Below are 23553 nucleotides of genomic sequence, written 5' to 3'. Positions count from 1 at the left end.
GGACTGCTAAACATTCAAAAGAAAACTTTGTTGGAATTATTAACAAATTTTTCGAAAAACGGAACTAAGACGATATTTGTATGCTAATTAGTCAGCCATACAGAACAATGCTCTTCCAGCATAATCCACTGGGACTTCCTACCCTACGTCATTTAGATTAGTAGTTATCAAATATTTATTGTGCTATAAAATCTACCCAATAAAACATTCACAAGGGACGAGCTACTAATCCATTATATTGGCAGTATATATACCTGTTCTGTTATGTCATAATTATTTGACGATAATGTAATTGGCCTAGAAGACAATAAACCGAAATTCAGAAATCTTTTTCTTACGGTTGAAAAACAACAATTTTTTTTTTCAAAACACAATACTTTGAATTCATTTATTTTCTTGGATACCAATTTCGTGGATTGAGGAATGACAATTTTTTTGTGGATATATATTTGATTTTTGAGGTTTTGCCAAAGTCTCAGTATACAAACATATAGAACATTTGCAATTTGTTGAATATTGAAATCCATGAAAATTGGAGTCTTAAGAATATTAATAAATCCACAGTATTCATCAGTTATAAATACTGCACATATAATAGGTACTTTTCCTGTAGCACATATTGTATAACACAATTTTTACATTTTGTTGTACAGTATAATTGATACTGGATACTTCCTTCCAACAGTTGAGGAATCCAGGATACTGGGGTGTACTTTTTGAATATTAAAAGTTTTAAAACTATTAAAATCTTCAAAATCAGGGAAGAACGCCTTCATGGAACATACCATTTTGATAAAATTTGGTAGGATTCAGGAAAGTGTCTTAAACAGGGAGTAACAAGTTTAAACAGACTACATTGCATTGATGCAGTTTTAATTATATTATATAACTTGATTATAAAATTTCAAAATGGTCTTCTTTTCAGAAAATGGTTGGCAAAACCATCTTGTAAAATGGAAACCGTTAAAAAACACATTAAATGTGCTTTTAATGACAGATAGGTATTGAATAATGGCATAATTGCATTGGATATAGTGAAGTTTATTTTTTTGCTATCAATAATTAATAATCGCTCATCGATTCTAAAACAAACAAGTTTTATCATTTACAAATACATCATACTCTGCTCCAATTTCATAGAACAATAAACTAACTATGTTAAGTACCTGTTCTTAATTAATCTATAAATAGACAGATTGATTTCCCAGTCCTTTTTAGGGGTCAAAATTCTGTCATAAGCAATCACCATAATGTAAGGACACTGGCTGAAATCATATATGTAAATATAGATTTTCTACTGTCAACATAAACACTGATGTAGTTAAGTTTTATTACAAATAGCTGGGTGACCAGATAATTTTGGAAAATGTTATAATTAGTTTCCCAAATTAGTCTCCATCTTAAAATATTCTACTGAAACTCGTAAAATCAGCTGTTGACATATATGGCAAGCCTCCCTTGATTTATAATTGTGGAGCATCATTTTTACCAATTTGCCATTTCAATTACCACTGAAAAAGTAACAGCTAGTCATGCCTTCATGATGACATTCTCTCGATTTAAACCTATCGGAGTAAAAGTATACACTATAAAACAAATAGAAAAATCTTCGTCCCTTTGTGATTACATCAAATGACTGGTTTCAATATATGGAATCATTTTCAATTATTGGAAATAATTCATAAATACCGCTTGGATTAGAATGGAGTGCATGCTAGAATAGAGAAGTCAACTCCTCTGGGACCAAGACAAACGAACCAAACAAGTCATGACAAAAGAAGTGAAAACACTTCACTCGAGACATCAAACATAACGTATTTTTGGTAGTCCATTTATTTTTGAGGAGTTTAGTCAGAAATTTTTCGAATGTCATTAATGCCACTCTCAATGACAAAAGTCATTTTTCCACTGACAAAAAAATCAAGTTATCTTCAACGTTAAATGGATTGGCGACTTTTTAACGAAATAGATATGCATGTTTCTTGGCGACAGTTTTACATTAATCATTATTCTTAGATATAACTTTTGATAATTGGATGATATAGTTCTCAGACGAAAGCGATGGCGTAATTTCAACTTTGTGACAAACAGTTGACTTACATCAGTAGATTTTTTTGGGATATAAATTGCAAAACAACATGTTTCGTTACACTGGTTCCGCTGGACGGGTGAGTAGAGTGAGTACTATGATGACCTGGAGTTTGAAAGGGTTCATAACTTCAGCTTCAGGGCAAAACTTGACCTCTACTTAACAAGATCTCAAAATAAAAAATTTGTAAGGGTTCCGCGGAACCCAGTGTCTCGCCTACTTTTGCTGTAAATCACAGGCTAAACAAAAATGAGGAAAAAAATCAATAAAATATTCCTCTTGATACTATCTTATGATTGTAAGAAGCTTCTGTCCAAGTTTGGTAAAAATCTAGAATAATTAATGAATCTAATAAATGTTTTGAAAACTTTAACTGCAGACTGTATGTAATGTTCACTGGAAGAAAATCTAAGTCCATTTAAAAGTAAAATACAGAAAAAATGGAGTTGTCTTTTTACAAAATTTACTTCTGGATACTATCTAATGATCATAAATAAGCTTTTGTCCAAGTTTAGTACAAACCCAGGATAGTTTAAGAAAGTTATTAAAATTTTAAAAACTTTTACCACAGAGTGAATGTTATGTTTCCCGCAGAAAAACTAAGTCTATTTAAAAGTAAAATACAGAAAAAATGGATTTATTTGTTTACAAAATTTACTTCTGGATACTATCTTATGATCATAAACAAGTTTCTGTCCAAGTTTGGAACAAACCAAAGATAGTTTAAGAAAGTTATTAAAATTCTAAAAACTTTAACCTCAGAGTGAATGTAATGTTTCCCCGCAGAAAAAACTAAGTCCATTTATAAGTAAAATACAGAAAAAATAGAATTTTATTTTTACAAAATTTACTTCTGTATACTATCTTATGATCATAAACAAGCTTCTGACCAAGTTTGGTAGAAATCCAGTATAGTTTAAGAAAGTTATTAAAATTTCAAAAACTTTAACCACAGAGTGAATATTTGTGGATGCCGACGACGACGACGCCGACGGAAAGTAGGATCGCTTAGTCTCGCTTTTTCGACTTAAGTCGAAGGCTCGACAAAAATATGAGTACTTACAATTCAATCTATTTTTAAATGAAATTATAGACGATTTCATGACTGTAAAGCCAAAGGTAATATCTTTGGTTAGCTTGCTTGTTAGGTGAACCGTGAAGTCATTGTTAGGCCCTCCTTTAAGAGTAGACCAGTCCTGCAGATAAGTTACCAATCTATCTGTCTGTTGGACTAGGCTACTTGAAAGGAGGGTTAAGTATACCTGACCTAATAATGGCAACACAGTTCAGCTAACCAAAGATATTACCTTTGGCTACACACTCAATGATACTGGCTGTAAGAGTATTGAAATGGGTCAGATGTTTGCATGAGATAATAACACATACACAGAAGGTGAAGTTCCTGGTTAGATTGAAGATTGATCGATTGTTGGTGTTAAATGCCACTTTCATACACTTGGCTGTAAAAGCATAGCTTTTTAATGGTTGGTGGATGAAGCCTGTAAAGTGAGTACCCAAAAAAGAATGAACAACCTTTTTAATGAAGATTGATCGTTGTTTGCTTTATGTCCAGTGACAAACATTTCATGCATGTTCAGGATAGTAACATAAATTACTACAATACTGTGGATTCATGTATTTAACGTTGGTATCAATTTTTGTGGATAGAGGAAATCTTTCGCGGATATCTAATAGTGGTTTTGCCACAGTCTGCATACAAACCAATGGAAAATTTGTATATTGTTCAACATTAAAATTTATGGTTTACCTGTACCCACGGTTTTCACAAAAATTGATATCCCATGAATAATGAATCCACAGTAGATGGATCCTTTAATATGGGCTCTAACAGGATGAAGAGCAGAAAAATTGCCACAGGAAAATGAGGGTCTATTTTTTCAATTCAATATTGACATAACCCCATCTTTAACATTTTTATACCAATAAGGCCAATAGTAAAATATTTGGTCCCATACTGCTGATAAAAATAGGGTTGGTAGGTCTTCATAATTTCATAACCAAACAGGGTTATTGTTTTATCTGCTTAAATTAAACAGATTTGGTATGGTATTTACCTGTCTGGTAACTTAGAAGCCAATTGCTGTGGATGTTTTTGTTAGTCGCCTCAGGAATGTTTAATTACCAGTTTGTTAGCTACTAGAATTGTGCCTGAAATTTTTTTTTATAATTATTTTCAGTGAAAAAAGTTCGGAACGGTCATCCATTGTCAGTGTATGGTTAACACACATATTTCTTTTTTGATAATGAGGAAACTTTGAATTTCTTATCATGAAGCTCCTTTGTATGGTTGGAATTATTTTTTTAAATTTCATAATTTACATTTTTTACCAAATCGTTCAAATTGCAATAAATATTCTTCATTTAAAAGCATGATTTTTTTAACCAGATTCACAAAATTTCTCATATTTTAAAAATATTTATACATGCAAGCACTATAACAAAGACGAAATTGTTTTCAAATTTCAAAATTTTAGAAAATAAAAATAATCCTTTCTCATCAATTATTCAGTAAATGTACTTTTACTCAATACCATAAACCAATGATTTGTTAAATAAGTCTTACAAAACCTTGTGTGAACAGAGCAGTTTTTCTATGCCTAAATAAATGTATCCCAAAGGATTGAATCATATTACATTGTCTCTTAAAGGACCGGTGTTATTACTATTCCTATACAATTACACTATGCTTCATCAATTATTTAGTATCTTAATCACAAGCAAGGAAGGACAAGTCTTGACAAATGTGGTACAAACACGTGTGGACATTGAAATAAGAGACCCTTAGCAAGGACTCACGCAGTAAAAAATGCAATACTGTAAATTATTGCGTGCATTTATTATTGCGATTTTGTCATTTTACACTTGAATGCGATTTTAATTTTTACAATTTTGAGAAAAGTCATGCTTAATTCAGTTAAAATATTACAAAATGCGAGTTTTAATTATTGCGTTTACAACTCAGTCGCATTATTCACAATAATAAAAACCTCGCAATAATTTCTGCATTTACAGTACCTAAAACGGTTGATTACAAACTACAGATTTAATCAACAAGATCACAAACTATTATACATGTGTATAGTCATTGCCCATATAAATATAGTCAATGGTTACAAGTTGTTAAGATTAAGTGACAATATTTTAGCTAGAGACAGCCACATAATAGGTGACCAGCAGCTCAACTTTCATTGAAACTATAGTAGTAGAATTTGGTTACAGTACAAAACATTGTTTGTCTGAAACTGACAGCAATCCAAATGAGCTGTCACTCACATTTTCCAAAAAATGTAGACGATGCTGAAAGCATAATACTTAAGCTTCCCTGTTAATCTCTACGGCTTCATGTGGAATTTGTCCATCACATGATAATGACCCCACATGCAGTATGATCAGACATATATACAGACAGACAGACAGACATAAAGAAGGATGTAAAGATGATAAGGGTCAAACTTATGCCTCCTTTGCTATGGTGTTGGCAAAAATGAAGTTGCTTTTGTGCATGATAAATTGATTGAGTTAAATACATTGACATACTACTAGTTTTGTTTTGTCTAACCTTTTAGGGTTTAAATTATCGGCTATGATCAGTTTTACAAGAAAACCAACCAAAATACCTGTCTAATGTCTCAAATTACAAATTGATAGACACAGCCACGTCAATCTATTAGACAAACACAATTACAATGCCAGGGTATGACAAAATAGAGCTTTGAAGTCACTAGAAAATTACATAGAATCAATGACCTATCAATTGTCTGGATTGTAATTGATTTACAGGCACAACCAAAACATCACCAAGGAGGTGATTGACCAGTCACAAGCAATAATTAAAATGTCATACAGTTTAGTCAATTATAAGTAGAATCAATGTGGATTCATTTATCTTCCATGGGTACCAATTTTTCATGGATTTAGTAATACTTGTTGAATTTAAATTAAATTTTGTGGTTTTGACAAAGTCAGCATTTTAGAAAACTTGTGTTTCGTTGAACATTTATATTTGTGATTCCCCTGTCCACACAGAATCCATGAAAATTAGTATCTAATGAAAATATTTATGAATCCACAGCTTTTGTATCATTTTACACTTGATTCATATTTATGTCTGTTCATAAGGATAATGAAATTTTGATACAGTTTAGTCAATGTTTTACATCTGGCTGCAATTTACGTCTCTTCATAAGGATAATAAAAAAATTAAACCAGTTTAGTCAATTTATAAGTAAAATCAATAATATTGGTGTTTTTTACTGTATTCATCTTGTTTTACATGTGACAGCTATTTTCGTCTCTTCATAAGGATAATAAAAATGTAATACAGTTTTGTCAATTATAAGTAGAATCAATAGATATTTGTTTTGTTTTACATCTGACTGCTATTTAGGTCTCTCCATAACCAGGTATATATATACACCTGATATTGTCATTTATTTACTGCATAATTTACTAGCCTACAAATAATCAATAACCACTCTGTTGCAGACTGAGACACTTCTTTTTGTCACTTAAGAATTACTTCACACCCCAGTCCCTAAAGTAATTAAAACAGTTCAATAATGTCCAATTGAGTTACAGAATTGACAATGAAACTTGTTAAATAAGACACAAAACATTTAGACTAACATGGCTCCTTCTTCCTGGAATTTGCCAACTTTAGAGCTAATTTCCTTATGCATGTAGAGCCAGACTTTGGTTTGCTTGCTTGATTTGTTTGTTTGTATAAAGGTTAGCTCAAACATTGTAATATAAGATTGACATCTGCAAACAATATATATAGTCATATAGTTAATAGTTTAAGTATATCTTATATTCAAATTTGATTGAATGCTAATTAACCCAACTGCAATAGTACAATATACAAACAAAGCAAGCAAACTAACCAAAGTCTCACTCTACATGCATCTTGAAATTAGCTCTAAGAATATTTCAAACAATGGGACTACAATTCTTGTTTATAACAGCAGAACCTATATTGTATCACACCAAACTCTAATGGATAAGGGCAGGATTATCACAGTGCAATCACTTAAAAGGAAGGTCATTAGTGGCTTTTCTTTTAGCTATTTATGAATGGAATGTGAAAAACTATATCATGAGTAAACCTTGTTGATAGTTCAGATTATTTTTACCGATAACCGCTACGAATTTCAGCTAACAGCAACTATAATTATTATTCTTTGGAAACCAATTTGAAAATGAAAGTTTCCTTGCCCCACAAAAATTGGTACTAATGAAAATTAATGATTTCACAGTAGTACATTTGCCGTCCACTTTTCATGAAACTCCTTATACTACTTTTGAAGGAAAGTCTTCAACAGACAAAAGACTCCAGTGACAACAGAGCTGAATGTTTCATTGCAAAAATAAGCAGATATGATATGATTGTCAAATGTATGAGATAACTATCCTGAAGAAACCAAAGGAATAGGATTTTAAACAATTATATGTACATTGTATTTGTACAGGGTGTATAAAAATCTCTTAGAAATTCTGACCTATCATTGAATGTCTTGAACAAAAATTTCCGATCCTTCAAAAATATCATGTATTTATATTACAATAAAGTAATCAGTTCCATCAGCAAACTTTGCATGAAAAAGTCCCGCACTTTTGCATCACTAGTGATTAATAAATATACTTTTGGAAATATAATGTCTGCATGTATCACTTGTTTTCTTGGTCATCAATTACCTGTTTGCCAAAGACTATCTAGAGGGAAAATGTAACCGAGAAATACAGGTCCCAAACCAGTCTGTTGATCTATTCTCCAAATATTAAATTAACCAATGAAACGATGAAGGATTGCCGATTTATTAGGACAGTTATCGTTTGATGAAGTTATTTTTAGACTTAATAGCATTTGAAAACAGATTATCGAAGTTATCACCAGCATAAATACAATTATTGATCTGACAAAGCACATGTTTTATAATTACATTGTGGCATAACAGAAGCCTCAAGTCCCCCATTCAAGTTTGCTACCAACAATTTGAACAAACTCGCCTGAAATATCATATGTCAACATTGATAAAAAATAACAGGGCACCTGAGTAAATTGATCATTACTGGTGAGCAAACAATCAATGCTCAGAATGATGAGACCTCAGTAAACAGAACAGAAATTTAATTAATTGATTGCACCAATAATCATATAAAAGCATGGAAACAGTTAATACATTTGAAAGATTTCTTAAAGGTTTTAATCTTTGACTTTTAAGTGTGGACCAAGCATACAGGAAAACAATTCTGGTGCTATTAATTTCTTAATACCTTTCAATTGATCATGAAACATAAAAAGATTTGTTTACAAATAGAAGTGTCAAGTATCTGACCTAGTTTCATCAAACAGCTGATTCCCAGATAAATTCAATAGAAATTAAACCAGATAATTTACAGTTTAATTCAATAAACCAGAACAGGGTGACTAGAGGAACACAGATTTCTACACAGTAATGGCTTGGCGTCATGTAGACATGTCGTTAACGTCTTAAACAGTCCGCGAGACAGACTTTTACTCCTAATAATTCCATAAAATATGGCTAATGGGGAGTCTCAGACATGAAATTTCCATTTCTCTCCGATGCTGAACACCAGTCGATTGTTCATCAATATTGTAAAATTGGCTTTAATTGTTTTGTTTTGATTTGCATTCGTTCTGCTTGTTTGCACTAAAAATGTGAACTAAGTGAAAATCAACAACCAGATATAATTGTATTTATATGAACTGATTCTGAATAAAAATTTCTGTCATTGATATTTAGTTCAGGAACACTGATTTCTATCTTATAAGTACTGTATGTATTGGTTTACTTTCGTGGAGTTCAAATGACATTATTTCCAATTTCAATTTCTAGACAAACATGCACATCTTTAAGATGTAGCTTTATAATTTTATGTTTGTTACTCCTCAGCAAAACACTTTGTATAAAGTAGGGCAAAGAATAATTTGCTAAGGGTCACAATAATGACGTCTGCTTCAGTTGAATGTCCTATCATAGAATAATCAACCTTGTCTGAAAGTATACTACAAACAATACTCATTTTTTTAAATATTTTTTCAGGGGGGGGGGGGTTATCATATTCTTGTTATATTGACATCTATTTAAAGTATCCTTTTCAATTCAAACAAAAATAATCCAGTTATACAATTCAGGTTTAGACTTTGCATTCAACTTTGTTTACATGCATACCAGATGTGAAACATTATCATTAATTATATAATTCTTCAGCAAGCCGCCAACCTAAATAAATATAACTATAGAGCATGGGTGACTTGTCAGAAGCTGTATTAATATATACATGTATCTGGTTAATATTCAAAGGGACCACCTATAACGTTTGTCATTACCAGATATGTTTTTGGAAAGTTGGAAAATTTCTCAGTTTTTTTGGGGTTAACTCCAATAATAACTTAACTTTTGTTGAATGAAGAATTAGGCTAATATATTATCTGATTTATGTGGCTGCAAATTTAAAAATGCAGCTGAAAAATTGTTTTTGTTGAAATGCCACTCAACATCACTAAATTCCACTTTACCAAATTGACATGTCTACAATTATCTCCCCTTACACTATTAACTTTAAGATCGGTTTTCTTTTTTGGGGGTTTTGTTTTCCAACCTAGTTAACAGAAAATTCCCTAAACTACATATTCTCAATTGCAACTATGACATTTTCTATAACATTACTGAAATTGTTTGAATTTGTCAGAATAATTTTCTCAAAATCCTACTCAAATTCATACCATATCAAATAAAAGTAAACTAACATTTTGAGTATAATAGTTTTATATCATTATAAACTTTGTTAAAGTGTATAATAAATGAGAAAAGTGATCAGGTTGTTTTTTGGTATCTTTATAAAAGTAAATTAAGCATTTTTGTTGGGTATAGTATTTTGTCATTGCATTTACAGTAAAATCATAATTCAGTAAATTTTCATGAAAATAAAATTTCTAAAAACTTACTTGCTACTGCTGTTAATAGTAATATTTTAACCAATTTTCCCTTGCTTTCATTACTAAAACATTTCACCTTCCCTTTTGTATATGTATACATTTTTGAAATATGATTTACCAATAAAAAATAAACTTGATCAAAGGGCAGATAATTCATCTGATTACTGCTTTCATTTATTTAAGACAGAAAGAAAATAATGAATTTTCCATTTTGGTGTATATTTTCATACTTTGAAATATTACATTAACCATTTCTTCCTTTTGAAATGTAATATATCGACAAAGGCTTTAAATGATTAAGAGGTAGATATTCTATTTCCAAAAGAAACAAATCTTGCAAATTTTGTTTTGAGACAACGGAAACCAGTCTGAGAAAATGTTGCATACTTGGATTTTTTTCAATTGCCTTAATGGTAGGTTATATTTTTGTCAGATTTACATAGAACCTAATGACATTATCAATGTGACTTTTTGTTCTTATCATTTGATCTGAGATTGCTAAATACTAGGTCATAGAATACTAAAATTCACTGTAATTGTGGGATGAATTTGTTTTGGTTTCATTACATTTCATCAGACTGCAATAAATAGATATAGGAAGATGTGGTGTGAGTGCCTGCAATAGCATGGATCATATGTACTAATTTTCTGAGAAGCTAAAACTATGTGATATTTTTTTATTGGGTTTACCTAACATTATATTTGATCAGTTATTTCAATAAACTAGATCGGATCAGGCACTTAAAATTTGTGATATTTTTGAATGGTTTTTGACTTGCTTCATCTCACAGTTGACAAGATAACAAACTGATATCTGTGCAAGTCATTTGTAAAGGTTATTACATAGTACACATAAAGGTTTTTACATAGTACACATGTCATGCATGTGATGATGGTATACAGCTGCAATGTATAAATAAAGAAACTTACTATTCTTGCTATAAATAATGTCTTGTATGGATCTCTTGTACCATTTGTATTGTTGTTTGGATCCCCTGAAAAGAGAAAGCAAAAATGTATATCATTAAGTCTCTAATTAACAATTGTATACTCGAGTTAAAATGGACAAGAGTGAGATTTTTTATACATTAAAATACTGTTAAAACATGAACTAGGTCAAACTATACAAGTTTAATCTGTTTTAATTTTACTGAAAAACCTTTTCTTAAAATTGATGTAGGCATGTCTTGATTATAAATTGTATTTGTTTACTGACCTTTGAGTGAAAAATGGAAATAATAAATGAAATGAATTTGACTTGAACTATAAACTGATAAAACCTACTAAAAGGTGATTTTTCAGTTATAAATTCTGTATGCATCAACTATGATGCTTTGACAGTAGAAACAATCTATGCCCCCCCCCCCTTTTTTCTCCTCAAATTGTTCTCTCTTTAATATTGCTAAACCAACATATTGTATATTGTATTGTTAACATCAATTCCTATTTCCATATGCTGCATTATTCATTAAGAGAAAACAATCAGCAAAGCTCAACAAATGTTGGAACACATAAAAAATACTGAATAATTAACGTGTACATGAAATCAACTCATTTTCCAGAGTACTTTATTATGATTCTTTTCTGTATTTGTAAATTAAATATTGAATGTGTGCATCAAACAATTCAGTTGAGTACATATGTAGCACATATCATAAGTTAAACACGATTCCATTTCTTGCAAATATTATGTAATATTCATACATTTATAAAAGACTCAATTTTCAAAATCAGAAATGAGGACTAAGTTAGGATATTTGTCAGATAGGTTATGATTGTTTAACAATAGTTATCTTTCTTGACATGGTAAGCTTAAGGCATGGAGTTTTGTTAAATCAGCAAATTGTTGAAAATGCCTGTACCGAGTCAGGAATATGGATGGTTGTTGTCCATTTGTTTGAGGTGTTTTATCATTTTGCCGTTTGATTATAAGGACTTTCCGTTTTGAATTTTACTAGGAGTTCAGTACTTTTGTGATTTTACTTTTTACATCACTATGAAGTATCACATCTTGGTAATTAGGCAAAAATTCTCCAATTATATCAATGGAAGATCCAGAAATAACACAAATCTTTTCACTAACCATGTGTGACCAACTTTTGTTGTTCTAACGTAATCCTCCCCTCCCACTAAATCAACATAAAGTCAAGACTTCTAAAACTTGATGAACAAGATTCACGGGAGTTATCCAGAGAAATGTTGTATTGAAATGAAAATTATAGTATGGGGGTGTCATTCATAGAACTTTTTGAAATGATCAAAAAGTCTGATTTCTTTATTCTTCATTTGTACAATTTGGAGACTCTGCAAAAGGTGTCTCTTACCATTTATAACCCTCCCTTTTATTCATCCTGCATTTTTCTTTGGAGGAAGTGCAGGAGTGGGTATTGGATTATCAAGTATTGGAAATAATTTCGTATCTTTAACTGATTACAGATTTTTTTAATGAAATATGGAGTTGAAAATGTTTTATCATTTGATTGGTTAGCTGTGAATCACATTGAATATTATTAAAATAGCTTAAGAAGGAAAGTGATCTATTCTCTTATAAAATATATTTATCCCTAGAGTGACAAAGGATCCAAATCTACCCAAAACGGTTGAACAAGAGATAATTAAAAGAATGGCCTATTTTTTCGCAAGGAGCAAAAACCTGTTTTTTTACCCCTACCTTCCAACACATATATCTTTCCTGCTTAGTTGAGCAACATCAATCATTACATTTTTTGATGCAAAATGATGCAACCGACCTCAACAGTGGGATTATCTGACCTAACCATCCCCAACCCATTACAGTTTACATAATGGTTTCCACGGTGATTATAACATCATTGGAGAATTGAGTTATTCGATCAGTAATTATCGGAGGTACTGATGGATTGTGTTTTGTGTCTATTTGTACAATGTATTTTGGCAGTAGGACAATATTCCAATGGATTTATACCACATTCTCTACTGCCAGCCCTTAACCTACTGATGGCTCTGGCAAACCTATAAATCATAAATTTCCAATAAAAATTAGTCTTCGTTATATCTTTATTAACTTTGAAGGGTTCTCTTTATCTACTCCCCCACACAACTTAAAAGAGTTCAAGGTCAAAATTTCAAAAATGTTTTTTTTATTTTTGAATAATCTTAATATTTTACTTTAAATCTATTTTGACAGGTTCTAAGAATAATTTTCCCATAAACTTTCGCTATGTACTTTTGCAAATTAAAAGCAACATGTATTCTCAATTTATGGTACTGAATTTAACATCTATTTAATATCATGTTTACAATACACTATAGTTGTTTTATTTTATATTTTCTTTTCCATCCCAATTCTCTCATCCAAAAATAAAAATAATAATGATATAAGAAAATAAGTAGCTTAAAGAAATACCTCACTACTTAAATAGTTCTGAATGCTAAAAATAAATAAACCTCTAGATAAAAATAATACCAATTCTCTCCACAAGTGTAAATTTCTGTTTCAGAAGAGATAATTCAGAAATCGGATCTAAATTATGATCAATTGTTTGTCCTACTTTCTATATTTGGAAAAGAAAATTAACAATATTTGGAAACTTGGGAGAAACATTTTGTGTCCACATGATTATCTGGTTTTGAGGAATCTTTTTAATTCAAATAAAAAGCAGAAATTAAACGATTTGTATCTTTTTTTATATTATTAAACAAAGCTATTTATATTTTTAGCTTGTTCCTACATCAAGGCAAATTATTTTCAAAACTCTTTATTTAGAAGTGGCTGGATCTAATAGGTTTTACATTGCACTCATGTCTAAGGTATTACAGCCAAATATAGGTAATTTTTTCATATACTTGATGTTTTTGGTGTTCTTTTTTAAGGTTCTCAATTGATTCCCTCCCCTCTTATCAGTCACCATTTTTCCTATTAACATGAGAAATTTTTTTTTCAATTGAAAGAGTGCACGAGTACTTCTCTTGTCAGTCAAAGAGTCCCTAACTACTACTTTTTCCTCCATGGGACATAACAGTCTTTTTGCCTTAATCTGCTTTTTTTCCTTCCCAAATACAGTTATTAACTTGTTGAAAGAATAATTCACAAATCAAAAGATTACATCATCAATATTTTTATTAATCTTGGTATAAAAACATTTAAATAATTGAGCTATAACTTATAAAGAACCAATGCAACATTACATAAGCTTTTGAGAACACATAAACCCTGAAAGATTTATATCCTCACAGCTCCTTTGATACGAGGTGATTTAACAGTAAGATTATATGGTGTAATTTGTAACTAATTAATACATTATCTAAGTTTAATCAGGTAAACAATGGAATCGTTACCTGCGTTGACAGCTGGCAAGACAACAAATAGTATTTAAGAGCTGTGCTTATTTAATTGGGGTTCATCCTTATTATATTGACAATGAATTAAATGTGTGTCAAAGCAAAGCCTTGATAACCAAAAACCATTCTTTTAGATATGATAATTGGCTGTGGTTAAATGTTCTAGTCTAATTAAAATAAATAGGTACTGTATTCCATCTGAACTAAAATTTGCATTGCCAAGAAATATTACAACTCATCAAATTAATGGTTAATTAAATCTGATCCTTTTGTCTATAGTATTGTATGCAGTTAAAAAGATTGTTATTTTAACAGACTGGCTGTTTGTTAGGGGGTCATATTGTATCAGCAATATATATAGAAATTTACATATTAAAGCAGAAACAGATATTCTTATTGCTTGAATTTTTCTTCCTTCAAAGAATGTTTCTTAACCTGGAACTTCTAGACATTTACTTTTTATTTAAACTTTTAAAGAGATTGTTATTTACTAGTTCTGAAACATGATTATGATTAAGAAAGATTTTGTCATATTGGTATTTTGTTTTCTATGATAATGTTTGTCAAAAAATTGATTGCAGTCCTTGGGTCTGTTTAGATTCCAAAGCAGGTCTAGATTGAAATTAGGAGTCTATTTATTCTCACAGTACTCTTCAAAAGAAAATATCATGTGGATTTTTCTTCTGGGGTTATTTGTCCATAGGGTACACAAATGTTGGAGCCCCTTTCTCAAAGTGCCCTTTATTATGAAGTAAATATGACTTTTCTTCAATAGTGAATATCATTTTAGACTTGCTACAAATTTGTGAAATCCAGTATTTTAACTACCAATAGGAAATTCCAGGAAAATAAGAATTGTTGCACTGATCCTAATAAGACAAAAATATTTATAAAACTGATAATAAACTTTTAACTGTCAGATTCAATCTCCCTTTTCCCTGAAATGAATCTATTAATTCAAAAGCGATCATGCAATGAGGAAAATTCAAACGCAGTCTTCCATATTTTCATTACAGCAATTGGTAGTAAACGAAAAAAAAAAAAGTAATGAAGTTCATTCAAAAAATGAATTTGATGGACATTAACGAAAATGAATAGCGGACTTTTGATGAATTTTGAATCCTATTAAAAACGTAAAAAGAAGACATCACGCACATTAAAGCTGCAGAACTTTAGCCTCACCCTAATCAATAGCTTTGCAGTTTATCCGTCTTTTCAAGATAAATGTTTCATAAATGTTAGGTGGGAAAATCATGGAAATTGACAATGTCCACTATGTGTAATAATGATTGAGAGTTTTCGGGAAATATATTTGACAGGGGACCTTATACACAGGTTATTGAGATGAGAGGTATATCTAATGCACAGGTAGAACCACAGGTAAGGTACCTGATGTTTTTTTATTATGATGAATTAGATAGAAATGATGAATTGATTTTATTGTAAAAGAATGTATAACTACATCCTAGGATTTGCTTTTCAATCTATAATTAATTGCTGATTTCTTCTTCATTTAATTCATTTAACACATTACTTTGCTTGCCAATATACTATTGAAAATAAGTATCTAAATGTTGAAAGTGAAAAATATTTTTCGAAAAATCTGCCTCAGAAACAGACAATATCTGAATGACTTCTGTTGTTAAACAGATGCTCTCTAATAAAATGGGTTAACTGCTTTTGAAAACAAAATTGAAATTTAATGATGCTTTTCAGAGTCTGCATTCGTTGAAAATATATATGTACTAAAAATAGCATGAATGTTGGCAAAAACATTTGTATTAATTATAAACTAAAATTATGGATTTGTTCTTATTGAAGCCCCCCCCCCCCCCAACTATTCATTTCATTTTACTGATTATTCACAAATGTCTCAAGAAAATGCAACTAACCACCCATAATTAATTGTCCCCCATCCCCCTCCAATGATAAATCTGGGAACAGTCTTTAATTTTCTTTGTTGTGTCTTGAGTTCTATTATTTGTCTGTTTTTTGTTAGTTTATTTTTAATCTATGAGTTAGAATGTCCCACTGGTATCTTTCGTCCCTCTTTTCTTTTCTTTCTCTATTTTTTATGCATTATTCTGTTTTTTTTACCATATTTTGTGTTCTTTTCCTTTTTTGATTGGTGTCATCCAGCAAATTACGGATTTTCATTGGTTTTTCCCTGCAGCTGATCTTGTTTTAAGTTTCATTTATACTTAACAGAATATGAAATCTAATCTGATTTATGAACTGGTTCCTTTTTGTATACTATTATACCTGCCATACTTACACAAAGCCAGGTCTTGTTCAAGTTTGTAGGCAATCTGTTCTGCTCTTTCTTTTCTCTACAAAAAAATACAAACAAAATGAATCTAATTTCTTTATTATCATTTATATCAGAAATATCAAACTTTTAAATAAATGTATACATGCTGAAGTTTCATCAAGTTTGAAAAAGTTGCACCATCCATTTTGTTAATTCTTTGAATTGTTTTGACAATTGAATTCAAATGATCATGAAAGATTGCTGTTTTTTTTCTTCAGTAAACATTTGCTATAACAATATTTCTGTTCTAAGAATCACAGAATCAATCAATATATTTCAATTTGGCAGGGGCTTTAACTCTTTTAAAATGATTCTTATAAATTACGCATACAATGTTTTACATCACATGAAGATGCATTCAAATGGTTCTTTCTGATTAATTCAATCGAAATAGTAAAGTACAAATATAACTTCTATTAAATGCTTAATTTGAAGTTTATACGTCCATTTATGCAAAGTAACTACCGGTATATAATGTTAGGAACATTGCCATTAGTAGAGGCTATTCATTTCACACAAACACCGAGATCAATGTATACAGAAAATGAAAATCAATTCCCATTCAGAGTCATATCAACATTAACTATAATTGTACGATTGAGCTGTTTCTTCGATATATTCCCATCTTTCTTTTGACCATGAATCAATACGTCCACTGAGTTACATATCCAATAACTCCAATACAATAACTCTTATTGATACAGTCGGCAGTAATCTAATAGTTATTTCTGCTATCCTAATGAACAGTTCAGGTCTTATCTATAGGCAAAATGTCAAATTCGGCAGGGGAAACTTTATCATATATAAACAAATTTGTCTATTCTGTTTGTTTTTATGCCTAATATATCATTAACCAAGCCTTTTAAGAAAATCTACATGTGTCAGCAAGCCTCATCTGTCAATCTTATGTGAGGATGAGTCTGAATACCAAGCACCAATAATTGATAACTCAAATATCATTGATACCTAAAAGGTTTACCAAAGTGTTTTGACTGAACTCCCTAATTTGAAAAGGATCAATGTCTTAGAAGGCCCTAAAGACATAAATGTATAAACATTTCGGGTCAGAACTTCTCACTAAAAAAGATTATTATACAGAAATATTCGGGGTCTGTAATTCCAGTTGATGACCTTTCAGTAAATATGAGTTAGTTTTGATATTTTAGATATTTAACAAATTGCATGGTTATCTCATTTCCTTCTTTCCCTACTGAATATTTACTTTTCTTTCTTTTCTTTCATCCTTTGTTTCCACTCTTGTAGGAGGGGGTGTATCTTTAGGGTCCTGAAAGAGAGATAAAGGCCATTAATACATAAGTAACAAATCGTATAAAAACTAAACTTGGCGTCTCTATGAACAATACTGTTGACTTGAGTGTCTCAATGAACAAACTTGAGGACTTTGGTGACAACATAAAAGTAGTTCATAATGATGTATCAAATTATTTTTAAAAATTCTAATGTTCTTGACAAAGTAGCTGGGGTAAACAAGGTGTCAAGTGACAAACACTGAAATGCGGTAAAAAAGATTATTTCTTGACATTCAATTTACCTGAAGGAATATTTATAATGCACCAAATTCAACAATTTTTTTTTTTTTTTTAAATTACATCAGATATTTAATTTCAGTCTAAATACTTTTCCACCATATCTCAAAATTTGTTAAAAATAATCTCATATGACATGTTCTATGCAAATCCAACTCCCACTAAAATTTAACATCCTGACTGGTTATATATATGTATCCTGTTATAATATTAAACATCACACACAACTAAAATGGTAAAGTTACATCTAATACATGCCTTTACCTTATAAAATTTACATGTGTAAATATCACACCATATATTTATATTCAAACTTTCACAATGTCAATGCATTATAAGGTATGTAAAATTTTAATGAATGCTTCTTTTTAATGTGAAAGTTGCATATTTTATGTGCATACATATACACTCTTTTACTACTTATGCAGATAAGGTCAAAACTTTATTTTTTTATTTATTATACATGTATATGAACATGTGACGGATGTAAAGTTTATCATTATCATTTGATCTAAATATAAGAAGAGGATAGAACTAAATCTATTCTACAAGTACAACTGATGAGAAATACTAGAATTTTCATTAGTTTAAGCTTATTATTCCATTAGCTTAATAACTTATGCAAGTGCAAAACTATTTCACTTTTTCTTCATGTAACCAGATTAGAAAACAGTACATGTCTAAAAATAGAACCCTAAACTGTTCTGTTTTATTTCTTTTCCCACATGCAAATGCTTTCAATTACATAAATACCAATAATGCTTCAGATACAAGTATGTTGAACGTTACATACATGTACTTGTACCAATTTCCTACACCATTTAAGCAACAAAGTTGTATCTATTCTTAAAAGGGCCATACAGTGCATTTATATTTTGTCTAAAAATAGACTTTATATAAAAGAGAAATATGGACCATAATTTGCTATTGGGCTCGTTTCATATAACTACAGAAAAGTGATAAAATTGTGAATTACTGTAAGAAAAGTTGTAACTACATCTAAAGATGTCATTATTTTTATCAACATACAAGTGTATGCTACTCTTCCCTAAAAAAAAAATTGAAATATACAAATTTCAAAGATTCTACAACCTTATTTTTGTGTCGTTTCTCGCGTTACTTTCCGAATAGCATAACGCTGACTGATTTATAGATAATCGTCACCGGCAAATTCGTAACTTTTGCTTTCAAATAACAAAGAACATCGACCAATAAGAATAGTCAGAAGAAAATGCCGAGAACTATAAGTATTTATGTAGCAGATGTAAGAACAGTGGCGTGACTTTTGTGTCCTATTTCGTAACGCAAATTTTAGATGATGTAATCTGCTTTGTTGTAATAGAATTCTTAAAAACAATATGCAAATATGAACTCTCGCGAGATGTTCAAACAGGTAAATCAGAGATGATTTACATTCTTGTTTTGATCTTCGTAATAATTAAGTAAGAAAATGACATTATCGTTATGCGTTACATTTCACACGAAACAGAAGTCCAGTTATTTATTAAAATTGCTTTTGTCCTAATCATTTCCAGTCATATGTGAAACATGTGACTAACATGTGATCACGCCATTACAGCCGGACATACGATATACTAGTTCTAAACATTGTTTTTGTTTCCAACGGGATGTTAGCAAACATAATCTGTAGACTTGTTTCGACTTGTTTAAAAAAGAAAATACAATTTTCAAAGAGATTGCGACGGGGGTCTATTATTTTTCCTATGTGCATAATGTTACATACGATCTTGTGTGAAAATAAATGCCCAATGACTTGACAAAATAGATTTTAGATTTGACCGACATTTAAACACACTATGTTTCCCAATAACTATGTAAAGGGTCCTTGGAAAATTCAATCGAAATTACGTCTCTTATCATGGTGCCGATATTCGTTGGATTGATTTTGCTTCAGCAGTAAATATTACTGGATATTATAGGTGAATAAAGATAATTAAATGAAAAATGCATGTTAATATACCGTTACACTTGGAATGTACAAAGTTGGTAACTTTGTCACAATTTTTAATTAATTTTTTTTATTCATGTTCTGCAAACACTTTTCAGAAACGCAATAAACTTGTCAAAGGAAAAGTAAACTTTTACCAGGCATGACTTGAAAGGAAGTACTTTATTGATTTTAGCCCACTAAAGTATGTTAAAATGTGGAAACCATGTAGATGGTGTACAGGTCACAAATATCACATGGTGCCTATTTTAAAGATTTTAATTCCAAGTTGAAATTTTTTTTCTTTACTGGATTTAAAGAATTTTACATTGCCAATGATTTGGAATAAATTTTATATAACTGGAATTTCAAAACCAAATATAAATATATTTTTTTGGCCAAAACATCAAGATACAACGATTATGGTATCCTGTATTAATGAAGAAAATATGGAAAATTCTGAATAAATTGTACTAATTGTTTTCAAAACAAGCACATATTTAGGAGTTTTATAATACTGTTACATTTAAGATGGATATTATGAAAAAGTATACTGTTCAGATTATTTTAAGCAGATTTTGCAATAAAATAAAACTAAAAAAATGCTTTTGGTTTCTTATGGTTTCCTGTCACGTTTAAAAAAATCTTTAATATAACATTGAAAATAGATTTTAAATATTAACATGAAGCAAGTAACACTGGTAATGGTGTTTATTTATGCCTTTTGAATTATATTGTGCAAAATAAAGAAAATAAAGATTGGTTTCCTGTCACGTAAACGGTGAATCAAAATGTATTAATTTTTTCTCAAAAAACTCAATTGTTCCATTCATACTATTCTAACACCAACACAACCCACAAAATAAAAGTTAAAATTTTAGAACTTATAAAAAAGGATACAAAAAGAAACCAAAGGCTGAATACCAAATTATGGTCCATATATATGTATGTTTCTCATCCCTTTAGTATAATGAATCAAAAAATATTTAAGCAGTTCCTCTCTTAACTAGTCAGAAATAACATCTACATGGCTGTCATGTACGGCTTTCTATATTGATCAAAGAGGTGTTTTTAACATGCTTTCAGATGTGAATCCATAAAAAACTTTTTTCTTGGAAGTTTAAATGGCAACAATTTGCAATTTTGTCTCAACCGGCATTAATACAAAAATATCAATCAACTATAACAAAGACATTTGTATGCATACAAAAAAGTATTGGTAAAGGAAGCCAACCCTAAACACAAGTATTGTGTATTTTCAGCTGATGTTTTGGCTCTTTATATTACAAAGATGGAGAACAGCAATAAAAAGCATTACTGCCAACTCATGACTTCTGTCTGATCAGCTCTTTACAGTTTAATTTTGGTTCCATATATATAACATGTGTTGTTCTATGGCTATGTGATTAGCAATGAATGAGTTTTTAATAGCTCAATGCACATGTTAAGTGTGAGATTTTGTCATGGTTGAATGTCATACATAGTGACTTGAGAGTTGTTATTTTTCTCCTTTGGATTGCTTCATATTTTTCATGTCTGTGTCAGTATACTATAGCTAACTAAGTTAGCTAAGTTAGCTATAGTATTGAACTATATGGTATGGGTTTTTCTCAATGTTGAAGGCAGTTTGATACCACAACTCCTCAATGTTTATATTTAGACTCATACTATCTGTTTTATTGCATATATGGGAAAGTTATATACATATTAATAATAATTGTTCTCCCCAGGCTGATATGATGCCGCGGCGCCTTCAAAATATTTTCATAGATCCTGCAGCATCATAAGTGGCGACTGTACCTTAATACTTGATCCTGCAGCATGTTATTTTTCACATTTTCATTATAAATGTTGGTTAAAATTGTCAAGTTGCTTATCTATTATCTATAAGAAGGTTGATCTTTCAGCCTACTCTGAATATAAAATCCTTTTGAGAATCAACAATTATGCAAAGTACATTTGTACTAGTAGCATGAAAAAATTGTCCCTTTGGGTTAAGTACTTAAATGATAATTTGGAATCAATGCCAAGATTCTTGATTCTTTATACAGCACACCTTTTGAAATTCAAGGAAGAACCTCAGGATATAGGATATATATCATGTATACTAAACATTCAATTTTTTACACAATCTATTAATATTACAATAGAAATAAATAATTTCCCAAGCTGTATAAACAATTTTTGCTATTTTGCCAACGTACTGAGACAAAATAGGCACAAAATTCATAACGTAAGCAATTAAACAATACCAAAGTAATATTTAATGTTTGAAGATGAATGTTGTACCAGCTTAACCTTATAGTGGGATTGATGCAGTTTATAAACTTCCTTGATGTGGACCTTTCTTGAGTAAGTCAATTTCTTACCAGGTAAAGCCTTGTAAACATTTAAATGGCATAAAATTTTGAATTAAACTTTTGAAATTTTTTAATTTTTCAAGCATAGTGTAATGTGTTTTAATGGATTTAAATTTAGCCTGAAACCTGAAAACATCACTAGCTTAAAAGGGTAAGAAACTTTGAATATTGACTGGGCATAAACATGTTCACATTTATATGTCTCTCTTTAAAAAAAACACCCATGAATGTGCGTTCTATGTAACTGGTATACAATTCGGTCAAACTTTTACAAGAGTTTGTTTACATTCCTCAGTATAATGTTTACAAAAACAGTTTCAAGCCTTAAATATTTTAAAGCAGGGAAGGTAAGGATGCTAAGCACAATAACTCATAAAATAATTGACTTTATTTACTTTCGGTTACTACATTACTAGGTGACTTGTTGACTTTTGACGTATTTAAAAATGTGGACTATATATTTAAAAATATTGATGACCTATACATTATACATGAGAATTTAACATGTGTATACAAACTTGTATATATACATTGTAAGGCTCAGTGTAAAATGGTCTAATTGATGCATGTTTAATCAGTAAACAATGGTATTGGGCTTATATTATAAGTTAAAAAAAATCACAGCATATGATACCGTGTGGTAGTAAATAATAAACACAAACAATAAAATACTCAACTATGCAAACACAAAACCTGAAACAATCCCAAGAGTCAGCGTTAGAATCTAATTCTTGACAAAAGTCAATACAGATTGGACAAAATGTCTCTTGGATTCTTTATGATGGATTGATTGGCCTGGCAATTCTCTGTTTGATAACAGCTAAGAAAAAACAATTTCTTCCATAAATTTACAAGATATTGAATACCTAATAATCAATAACTTCTGATAACTTTGCACACACAATTCTAAGCACGAAGAAGTACTCTATCATACTTATAACAATCTTGCATTTGCAACCAAAGAATGAAAAGTCAAGTTAAACATTTTGATAGCATA

The 23553-nt window shown here is 30.3% G+C and overlaps 1 protein-coding gene across 1 annotated transcript in view; it reads right to left on the bottom strand.

Annotated features, from left to right (window-relative positions):
• Positions 1-23553, bottom strand: part of LOC134683064 (U1 small nuclear ribonucleoprotein 70 kDa-like) — a 64777-nt gene that overhangs the window by 37898 nt on the left and 3326 nt on the right. The window contains exons 2-4 of the mRNA XM_063542107.1: positions 17924-17986; positions 16666-16720; positions 11001-11065 (exon numbers count right to left, since the gene is read on the bottom strand). Coding sequence (XP_063398177.1) covers positions 11001-11065; positions 16666-16720; positions 17924-17986 — 183 coding nt within the window. The remainder of the gene's footprint in view (positions 1-11000; positions 11066-16665; positions 16721-17923; positions 17987-23553) is intronic.

The sequence above is a fragment of the Mytilus trossulus genome, chromosome 9 (assembly GCF_036588685.1).
Source record: "Mytilus trossulus isolate FHL-02 chromosome 9, PNRI_Mtr1.1.1.hap1, whole genome shotgun sequence".
Classification (NCBI taxonomy): domain Eukaryota; kingdom Metazoa; phylum Mollusca; class Bivalvia; order Mytilida; family Mytilidae; genus Mytilus; species Mytilus trossulus.
The sequence above is the reverse complement of the archived record's forward strand: the minus strand, read 5'-3'. Positions and strand labels throughout refer to the sequence as shown.